This window comes from Diaphorina citri, unplaced genomic scaffold (genome assembly GCF_000475195.1).
Source record: "Diaphorina citri unplaced genomic scaffold, Diaci psyllid genome assembly version 1.1 scaffold748, whole genome shotgun sequence".
Taxonomy (NCBI): Eukaryota; Metazoa; Arthropoda; class Insecta; order Hemiptera; family Psyllidae; genus Diaphorina; species Diaphorina citri.
The window spans coordinates 12,123-23,761 of record NW_007378181.1 but is presented as its reverse complement, the minus strand read 5'-3'; the positions used below and the strand labels follow the sequence as shown (position 1 = coordinate 23,761).

The 11,639-nt window shown below is 40.4% G+C and overlaps 1 protein-coding gene across 1 annotated transcript; it reads left to right on the top strand.

The window, feature by feature from the left end:
• Nucleotides 1-784: 784 nt before the first annotated feature.
• Nucleotides 785-11,181, top strand: LOC103511754 (V-type proton ATPase 116 kDa subunit a-like). Its single transcript, XM_026825419.1, has 3 exons — nucleotides 785-986; nucleotides 6,916-7,092; nucleotides 11,044-11,181. Exons 1-3 carry the CDS (start codon nucleotides 870-872, stop codon nucleotides 11,179-11,181), a joined length of 432 nt encoding a protein of 143 aa, XP_026681220.1. The 5' UTR covers nucleotides 785-869.
• The last annotated feature ends 458 nt before the right edge of the window (nucleotides 11,182-11,639 follow it).

Here is an 11,639-nt window from a genome sequence, read left to right as displayed (position 1 = left end):
CAATGCAAAAAGTATACTACACTTGGGAAGCATAGTGGTGCAACTTTTAGCAGAATGGAGTCGCGCGATGCTGCATAAAAATCTAACACTCGTATTAATTTATGAACAAGAATGATCGTTCTTAGATCAGTCTCAAGTCAAATTTGACCAATCAAATGCCTTGAGACTATGCTTAGCACGAACTTAAGAGCCAGCATTTTGTTCATAAATATGGGTGTTAACATATGAAAATGATACCGACCTCTCCACTGGGGTCGCGCGACTCCAGTGTGAAAGGTCTGTATCATTAAAGTTATGAAATAGGTAACTACAAAACTTATTTCCTTGAAAAAGTCCACGGAGATGGACGAAACTCGAGTCGGATAAGATCAAAACCGGAACGTGTATCCATTGTATCATAATATGATATAACTACAAAACTTATTACCTTTATATTATGAAGGTAATAAGTTTTGTAGTTACCCATTTCATAACTTTATAACCTAGGTTGTCTAATATAAACATATTTAATAATAGTCTGTATCATTTTCATAGGTTTAGATTTTCAGGATTTCAGGTGGCATCTCGCGAACTCCGCACTAGTAAAGTCGCGCGACTACTATACAGCGGGTCTGTTTTAGGTTTCCCGTTTCCCAGTGACTGATCTGGCTAGATACTATGTCCGTAACCTTTGTTCTTACTTGCTTAGTGTGATGTGCTCTGATCTATGATCTCACTCTTACCGTTGCTATTAACAACGTCCCCCAAATGTCATTTTTTTTTGCCTCTTCACCATTAACAATCTCCTCCTTCTCTCTCTTCCAGGGACCACCCTCAGGCGGACTTGGCGTTTGGGATAGGGTGGTGACCCCTCCCACTGGACCACCACCATGGGGGCCATGTTCCGGAGCGAGGAGATGGCGCTCTGCCAGCTGTTCATTCAGCCGGAGGCGGCCTACTCCTCCGTGTCCACACTGGGGGAGGCTGGCATAGTTCAATTCCGAGACGTGAGTATTACATTAGATAGACAATTCAATCGTTTCCAGGAAGAAAGACCCATGTGTGTTAGTAGCAGTCGAGTGGATTGGAACACATCACATGCCTTCAGGCACACTCCATTTGTCAAGGGTTTAGGCATTGCCTTGCCCTTGGGATCAATTTAATTTGAAGAAACCCATTTACTGATGAAAATTTGTAATGAAACAATAAGTTGAAAATAGCAATGTAGGAGCAAGAGATGGCGCTCTGCCAGCTGTTCATTCAGCCGGAGGCGGCCTACTCCTCCGTGTCCACACTGGGGGAGGCTGGCATAGTGCAATTCCGGGACGTGAGTATTACATTAGATACACAATTCAATCGTTTCCAGGAGGAAAGACCCATGTGTGTTAGTAGCAGTCGAGTGGATTGGAACACATCACATGCCTTCAGGCACACTCCATTTGTCAAGGGTTTAGGCATTACCTTGCCCTTGGGATCAATTTAATTTGAAGAAACCCACTTACTGATGAAATTTGTAATGAAACAATAAGTTGAAAATAGCAATGTAGGAGCAATAATAACATTGGGCCTTCTTCCTGGGAACGATTCAATTTTTTTGGGGAACATCATTCATTAATAAAAAATAAAATAACCATTTTGCGAGAAACACCCTCATAGAGAAAACAGCCCTTGATTTTTTTACTTTTTTTTCTCTCTTTCCCCCCTTTTCCCCCCAGTCTGATGAAGGACATAATACGGGATGAGCATGCTACGAACTACGAACCCTCTGTCTGTGTTGACCTCGCCTTTTGGTGAACACTGTTTATTTTTAAACCTGTTTCATGATTTTTCAATCAAAATTATTTCGTTTATTTTTTAAATACGTAATTGTTTTATTCGAGTATTTCTAATTTCTAACCACACGTAAATCAATAGAGACATTTATTTTAATGATAGGGGGAGGGTGGTAACAATGACGCCCTTGTTCGTAATGACGTCACGGACTTGTGACAGGGGAAGGGATCCTAATATCGCCCCCGCTCTAAGACCCGGGGACACAATATCATCATGGGTCATCGTCATCACACTATACTACACATCAGAGATATACCGCCTTCTTCAGTACCCTATTAGCCAGATACATACGAGTAAAGAGGTGATGTTACGGCAGGATACAGCTGAAAAGGTTCGCCTGTCAGATCTACCAAATACCTGATAGCACTAGGAGACCAGCACACACATTATCAGGTAGACCTGACAAGCTGACCTGATCGGCTGTACCTGTTAGGTCTACTTGATAGTGAGTGGCTGGCCTTGGAGTAAAAAGCAGGGAGTGGAGAGTAGCCCCCCTGGGGTACTGAAGAGGCCCCGTGTTTCACACCATTAATTAACACTCGTATTGATACATTATGCCCCAAACTCGACGGGCCTTGGCTACTAAACCGTCAGCTAAATTAAATCTAATAAATTAAACTCCGTTCGAACGCCACGCCAGTCTCCCGCCCTGGTGGTATTGCCCTGAGGAGGTCGAAACGTGGTCCAGACGAAACGTAGTTCGTAGCTTGTCTGAAAACAATAGAGCCCATTTGAACTGCTCGCTAAAGACTGAAAAGTCTCTTTACTCCAGCAGTAGGCCACTATTATTGTGATCATTTCGAATTATATTGAATCAGTACACTTTTTAATTCCATACCTCTGTTGGGATCGAACTCACGCCCTCCTGTTTACCCGAGCGTCTTGACCACTACACCGCCGCCAGTCTCCCGCCCTGGTGGTATTGCCCTGAGGAGGTCGAAACGTGGTCCAGACGAAACGTAGTTCGTAGCTCGTCTGGAAATAATTTGAGCCCATTTGAACTGCTCGCTGAAGACTGAAAAGTCTCTTTACTCCAGCAGTAGGCTACTATTATTGTTATCATTTCGAATTATGTTGAATCAGTACACTTTTTAATTCCATACCTCGGTTGGGATCGAACTCACGTCCTCCTGTTTACCCGAGCGTCTTGACCACTACACCACCGAGGTACCGGAAAGCGAAAGGGCGCGGTTTCGAGTCGCAGCCAAGGCGTGGATTTTATTCTGACATGACACCCCGACGAAAAACTGACTAAACAAAAGTTTCCCGGCGGGGTCAAGAAATTTGTATCATCCAAATGATTGATTCCGTGACTGGCTGTTGCGGGGCCCACTCAGACTCGTGAGGAAAATGAGTAGCTATGACATATAAATGCGCATAGCGACCGGTGCCAGCATGGTAGGTAAACATTGGATTTTAGGATTATTGAGATACTAGTCATACTAGCTGAATTCCGTCGCTTCGCTCCGGAATCCCGCTAGTTCATCCCGAGGCATAGCCAAACTTGTAGAAAAGGCATGGCCGAACTTGTAGAAAATAATAAAAAATACGGTCGCGCTGCGCGCTCCCTATTAGCTGCATAGTTATCAAACTAAAAACATAAACGAAACTCAAAATGTTGGTCGAGAGCGGAACATTTCTCTCCCGCAGTCTCTGCACTCTGTGTATTTCTTATGGAGATTTTAGCGATCAAAAATTGATCATATCTCAGGATCGGTTTAGATTTTCGCAAAATCCTTTCTTATTGCACACCTAGACCATAAAAGGAATATCCCTACCAAATTTCAGCTTTCTAGGTGTTGTGGTTATCGAGATAGAGCGATCAGTGTGTGAACTATGAAATGTGAAATGTGAAATGTGAATGAGTGAATGGATCTCGTTCTTATAACTTACTAGTTCATCCCGAGGCATGGCCAACCTTGTGGAAAAGGCATGGCCGAACTTGTAGTCATCAAACTAAAAACATAAACGAAACTCAAATATTAGGCGAGCGAGGAAAAGTTCTCTCTCCCGCAGTCTCTGCACTCTGTGTATTTCTTATAGAGATTTTAGCGATCAAAAATTGATCATATCTCAGGACCGGTTTAGATTTTCGCAAAATCCTTTCTTATTGCACACCTAGACCATAAAAAGAATATTCCTACCAAATTTCAGCTTTCTAGGTGTTGTGGTTATCGAGATAGAGCGATCAGTGTGTGAACTATGAAATGTGAAATGTGAAATGTGAATGAGTGAATGGATCTCGTTCTTAAAATATAAGACTAGCTGAATTCCGTCGCTTCGCTCCGGAATCCCGCCAGTTCATCCCGAGGCATGGCCAAACTTGTGGAAAAGGCATGGCCGAACTTGCAGTTATCAAACTAAAAACATAAACGAAACTCAAAAAGTTGGTCGAGAGCGGAACATTTCTCTCCCGCAGTCTCTGCACTCTGTGTATTTCCATAAGAAATAAAAAAAAAAAAAAAAAAAAAAACTCATTTCACCGATATTATGACGATTGTGTGAACAAATTTTCAAATTGTTTTCGGGCGCTGTTTCTTCTATTGTATTTAAATCTCTATGTATCTAACTTATGATCTATTTATCTTTTATTATTTTACATTAGTTTTCTCGTTTCATTTTAAACAGTTTCCGAGAGTTCACGTTTGTAAATTTTGAGAGAGGGTAAGTTGCCAAAAAATGTGTCTAAGAGAAGAGCGCGCGCTAGGAAAAACCACTCATATTATTCATAATTGTTGTTTTTATTAATATCAAAAACTATTGTTTCGTATCACTCAGACACATGTTAGAAAGGCGTGCTCTTTTCTCCATCATATTATACTGTGAACAACACACACATATGTAGGTGTACACACCAATGATGGTTGTAACTCGTGAATATATCGAACGCAAAGAAAATCCGATTGAAAAAACTATTGGCCCGCCAAGAATCGAATCTAGACCTTCTATGTGTCCTTTAAGAACTTTCGCATTACTTTAAGGCACCTTTTACATCCATGCCTATCCAAGAACGAAAAAGTTTGGTTAGAAAATTTTCGCCCTGGCCGGAATTTGAACCCAGCACCTCCGGGTTGAGAGTCAGTGCTCTTGACCAATCGGCCACAGAGGTGGACTCCTTTGGAAACTGGTGTCTGGTGCGTTCAACGTGTTATCGCCGCGCTGCTAGGTTGGAAATCGAACCCGGGACCTTCTGTCAAGCGCACTATTACGGGCCACCAATAAAATACAATAAATTATCTCGTAGGCGGAGTACAAGATATGACTATACTAATAAAAAGATGTGCACATAGGTTCACTCTGTCTTGTTAACGTAATTGACCCTTTCTGAATAGAGTATAGATCAGGGGTGGCCATAACGTGGTTCGCTAGCCGCATTCGGCTGGAGATTCAGATTATGTGCTCTGGTGCTATACTGCGTTATGTTTTGCAGATAGAGCAGAGTATCCTGGAAATATTGAGGCCCTTAGGAATGTAGTATATTGTATAACAGTAGCAACATGTGTAAGTCTCGCCGAGTATCCAACCTCATCATGGTTCACACTTGTCGAAAAATTTCTCGTCCGGAGCTGAAGATTAGCATTTCCATGAGATTCGTAGATGCTTCTTAACACTGTCTTAGACTCGTATTTATGAACAAGAATGATCGTTCTTAGATCAGTCTCAAGTCAAAATTGACCATTCAAATGCCTTGAGACTATGCTTAGCACGAACTTAAGAGCCAGCATTTTGTTCATAAATATGGGTGTAAGTGACCTAGATTCATGTAACATGTAAGCTTAACCCATTCTTTAGGGCTGTTTGCCCTTACATCTAAGCCTCTGAGTGGGCTTTTTGTGTATCTAGGAGACCTAACTCACGCGACTACAAAGTGTGAGAGGTCTGTATCATTTTCATAGGTTTGGATTTTTAGGCGCCATCCCGCGACTACGCTTCCAATGTACGGCAGGCCTTACACATACATATCAAGCGCGCCGGGAACGTCAAGAGTTCGCAGCTCGCAGCACCGCCCGGCCTATATTAACACGAAACAGAATTTCAGCGTTTTTCGGCATTTTCACCTCAATCTTTGTATAACTATAAATTGAACAGGATTCGAAACTGATCATACGCGCTTATTCGCTAAAACTAGATAATCGAGATATAAATCTTCAACCCGTTGTAATTACGGCGTTGAATTGCCACAATGAATTATGAGAGTTACAAAGAGATAGTAAATTATAACTTGCTACACATTTATAACATGGATTGCCACAATGAATTATGAGAGTTACAAAGAGATAGTAAATTATAACTTGCTACACATTTATAATATGGATTGCCACAATGAATTATGAGAGTTACAAAGAGATAGTAAATTATAACTTGCTACACATTTATAACATGGATTGCCACAATGAATTATGAGAGTTACAAAGAGATAGTAAATTATAACTTGCTACACATTTATAACATGGATTGCCACAATGAATTATGAGAGTTACAAAGAGATAGTAAATTATAACTTGCTACACATTTATAATATGGATATCTATGTTATTGACAATATGGATTAAAATAATAAGTGCATAAGAGACTCGTGCTGACCGGAGATTTCCTAGCCCGTGGAGTGAATCGAATTAAGATAAGTGTCGACTTTTGCAAAAAGATAATGTTGTAAGCAACAAGTAAATCTTCAGGGTATTCCGAAAAGAGATGTGCACATTTTGTACTCTATGATTCATTTTGTACTCTATGATTTAAATAAATAAAATGGTGTAATATTAAACTGTTGAGATAATGGGACTACATGTCCTAATTCGGCAGTCTAAATAAAGCACTAATAATAAGGGGTACAATTTTTCAATTTAAAATTTAGTTATCCTGGACGAACTATGTATGTACATTTGTCAAAATAAATAACACAGATCAGTTAACGGGACTCTAATTTTGGTTGCAGAAGCTCGCTTTTTTTTCGAATTTGGCCAACTAGGGACCACGAAAAACAATATAATGCACATTTTGCTCATTTCTTCCTTTTTCTGTCCTCCCAATACTTCTTCATTCTCTCGCTATTATTATAATAATAATAATTTCTGATAATCGTTTCCGATTTTTTTGCCGCAGCTGAACAGCCGCATGAACGCGTTCCAGCGGAAGTTCGTCTCGGAGGTGCGGCGGTGCGATGAATTGGAGCGGAAGATCAGATATATCGAGGCGGAAATCAACAAGGAGGGCGTTCAAATTCAGGAGAACAGCACCTTCCCCAACGCACCCAATCCCAGGGAAATTATAGACTTAGAGGTGAGTTGATCGAAGGTTAGCTTAACTCGATACAGAAAAAGCCCACTCTGAGGCTTAGGTGTAGGGGCAACAGCCCCAAAAGATGGCTCAAGCTTATACGATCTAAAGATGTGTTGAGCTTATATAAATCTACGAAGTTGATCGAAGACCAGATGTAGACGCCACTTTTTCCCCTCAAAGATGGTTTACAAGTTATACCACTATCTCAGAATAATACGGCCAAAGGTTTGGATGTTTTAACCGTGATAGATAAACCAGCCCTACCCTGCGGGCTGGTTGCTTGTCGCCAAAGGGAGGGTAAAACCCCCGACACTCTAAAGACCTTAGCAGTTATACAGTGATGTTAAACCCCTACATATTAGGTAAACAAAACCAATGAAGAACAAACCAAGAAAATATTCAAAGAAATTTTTCCCAAATGATTTTTTTTGCCTTTACAAAGTATTTTGCGCCAGCCTAGTTAGCTTAGTTGGTAGTACGTCTGCCTTGTAAGCGCTAGGCCGCGGGTTCGATTCCCGCCCAATGGATGGGTGACTTAAACATTATATTGGGAATAAAGGGAGAACGGGCTCTAGTCTTGATTTCAAATCATTACATGAAAGTGAAATCGAAAAATCAAATCAAAAATAATAATAAACTGAAATCCCGAAGGTACACGGCTTTCTCCACCCCTGGTATAGATCTAATAGGCTCTGGTATGAAGTACCTCGTCGAATCACTGTTAGACACCATCCGAGCAATGAGCCAATTGAGATTGAGCGACTGGACTGAGATCATTTAATTGAGGCCTATGTTGAAATAGAAATGTAGAGATCAGACAGTGAATGAGGCCGAGTAGTAATCACACTAGGCTTGCACCCGGGTGATTTTCTTTATTACATGGTTTTTCTTTAATCACGATCGAATAAACTACGGGCTAAAAAATTCCCGGAGGGACGGACCCAGCTTGTTATATTATTACTAGCCGGAACCCATCTCTTCGCTCCGGATTTCTCCTAGTAAATCCTTAAGACTCATCCATTTAGTGGTCTTGCTCGGCGTAGGTAGCTTAACAAAAACGAACCGGAGCCTATAACCTTCACCAGGAGTGCAAGCAATAAGTTGACAAAGTTTCATAGCAATCGGATGAGCGGTTTGGCCAGGCATAAAGTTCGAACAAACACACACACACAAACAAATATTCATTTTTATATATTAGATTTATTTACCGTGGCATATACATACAAACGTGCATTAAGTAGAACATTTTGAGGATCAAAAGTTCAAATTGAAGTGCTGAAATTATTGAAGACGTGCCCCTAGCTCCAAACCTCACATACTCCAGTGTCTATATTCGACAAGTCTACATACCACAAAGAAAGTAATTACATATTTCAAGTCTCGTATCCACACTACTCAACTCTCATACATAGGTACCTAACGCAATTATCGCTTCGCTCGTAATGTAAATGTCAAAGCGCGCTCCGCGCTCATTTGCATACGAATAGCGCGTGTGCATGAACCTCAATAACCGCGGTGACAAATTAACCGACACAAATCATCAGACCGCGCCCATGTTACCTCTTGTGTGTGCTTAATTGTCGATCAGGGCCGGACCTTGTGAGGCGACTAAGAGTCAGTGAGCTATGGAAAGCTATTGGTAGCGCGTCTGCCTTGTAAGCGCTGGGCCGCGGGTTCGATTACCGCCCTTGGCGGATTTTACAATAACCGGATAATGTTCGTTCTCGGAACGACTGGCTTTATCCTATTCTGTCTTCCTTCTCTCTTCGATTTCGGGACGATAAGACCTTAGCAGTTACAGTTCCCTCTGTCAAACTCTAACGTCTCGAAGTTTTTTTTTTAGTTTCTTTTCCTTCTTGTTTTCATCCCTGATTATTTTAGCGTTACGAATTCGCACTAAACACCTATGATGATAGCCAACCTCCGAGATGGAGAAGGCACCTGAAGAAGAAGAAGAAGAAGAAGAAGAAGAAGAAGAAGAAGAAGAAGAAGTACTGGGTTTATTTATTTTAATAAATTAACGGGGAAAGCCCCATTTTTACAATCATCTTAAAACTAACTTAGATAAATATCTACTTATTAACTAGTATACATATAATAAATTACTTAATATGTATGCCTTTTGTTGTAAGAGCTTGTCTTTCAACTCGTGTTTTTTATAAATCATAGTTGAAGTATGGATGTGGAATTTTATCCTCAGCAATACTTAGGATCTTGACCACAGTAATGTGACAGCCTATGAGCCTACTGCTGGGATAAATTGACTCTTATGTCCTTTGAAGCAGTATAAATAAAAATAAACACCAATTATTATTTACTATTTACATGAGCCTAATAATACCTAATGTGACTAATATCTGTAATATCAGGAATGTCCCTCATGCCCTACCTTCAGCTAGCGGCATGCTGACATGCAGCAATATAACTGGGTTTGGCTCTGAACCGCGTGCATGCCATTTATGAAATCTTATCTCAATACTTGTGTCTCCAATAAGAAACATGCAGGCTCAATGAGAAAACATGTAGTATTGGCAGATTTGAATCATATGCTCTGTGCATATTGGGTATAGATTATGGCAAACAGATAAATATGTAGATATACATAGTCCAAGAAAGTTACGCAAATTTGTGGATACCCCATGAAAAAGGCCAAATGTCCGAAACTAATGCTGTGTCCACACATAGACGACCGTCTATCGATGTCGACTGGCCGTCCACACTGCCTCGACAACATAGATTCACCTCGTCGATTGACGGCTGCGTCCACACATAGTCGTCACTATGTGTGGACGCAGATTAATTAATTGGGGAAAAAGCTGATGTTTTCCTAGAGCTGATTGAACAAATGAACACGTTTTCGAATTTCACATGTTTTTCTTGCTATGGTGTGAAATGTTTTTTGGTGTTGTAAAAGCCAATGCAAGCTATCCTATTATCTCGCTGGTTTTTTTTTCCCCCTGTGACTGACTGGTTTTTCGATGTTGTATAAAACAAATGGATGTTAATGTGCTTTATTTGTTGTGTGTTCCATTGTACTTTCCCTCCCGATAAAAAGCACGTTCTATGTCGTGCCTAAAGTGTTTCTTTCCCCGTGTTTCAATGTCTCCCATGTGTTTCTTTTTGTGTTTCAATCCCGCTCTGTGTGTTCATTTAGGATTTTGTTCTCCTTGCTTAGCACAGGATTGAAAATACGACGGAATGGTGGAGAGGGTTCGATTCCCATTAGAAGGAGTTTTTGTAGCCCAAATTCAGTGTTAAGTAAATTTTCCTCTCGGACAACATCGACGTAGGTACACTTTTACTGGGGCTTCCCCGCAGGAAATATTGAGAGAACAAAATCCTGCAGTGCATTTGTCCCTGCATAATGCTCTCTCACATTTTGGCTAGTAATTTCTGTGTTTTCAAAGTGGTTGTTTTTCGTCGTGATAAAGAAAAGTTCACTTCTCAAACAAACCATTTTTTGTCGTTCTGAAAAAAATCGTGTAGTGGGAACACGCTTTAAATTGCCTACAGGACATTCGGAAAAAAATCGTATGAAACTCACGACAAGAGTGAAAACGGGTCTCTAGCTGAAGTTGGGCTGTGCTTTGTTTGAGAAGTGTCGATTACAAATCAGTGGTGGTCCGGGGGGTAAATCTTACAACATTCTTGGTCCTGGATTAGAATTTCGATTGGTTTATTAAACAGGAAGGCGCGGGTTCGATCCCAGCCGAGGCATGGAATTTTATCCTTACTTATTTGAGAAATTGACCACAATAATGGATCCTGTCTTCCTTCTCTCTTCGATTTCGGGACGATAAGACCATAGCAGTTACAGTTCCCTCTGTCAAACCTCTAAAAAAAAAAAGTATTTTGTTTTCTTTCTCGTCCAAAGTGTGCAGTTTCATTAAACAATCCACTTTTGCATCTAATTTTGCCTGTTATTAAAACCACCCCCTCTTTTCACTCTAGAATCATTTGGAGAGAACGGAGAGTGAAATTCTAGAGTTAAGTCAAAATGCAATCAACCTCAAGTCCAACTATCTCGAGCTTACCGAACTCAAACATGTGTTGGAAAAGACGCAGACCTTCTTTCACGAGGTAAGTTGACGCCCCTTGAGTGTTAAATATTACCCTTGAGCCCTGGGCCGTTTTATCCAAAACGGCCTTCAGCAGAGGTAGAAGGTAAGAAGGGATTCTTGTTTAAAAGCCTTCAATTAGGTGCGTCCTTAAGCTAAATGCTCACGCTATTATTTTACTTAAGTTATGTTTAACATAACGGTCAATCTCAAGCATTAGATAACAAGAACAAGAACAACAACAACAAGAACAACAACAACAACAACACAATTTATACAAAATTACAAGTCTTATTATTTATTATCCATGGTTAGACATAACTTAAGTAAATAGTATTTACAAAAGATGTCTAAATTAAATATGTAAATTCATTAATAGTACTAAGTGTCCACTGCAATGATTATTACTAGTGGACACTTAGCTTTAGTACAGCAAAAACTTACTTTTTTATCCCTTTGATGTTGTGGTGATTGTTTTATCCCCTCCTC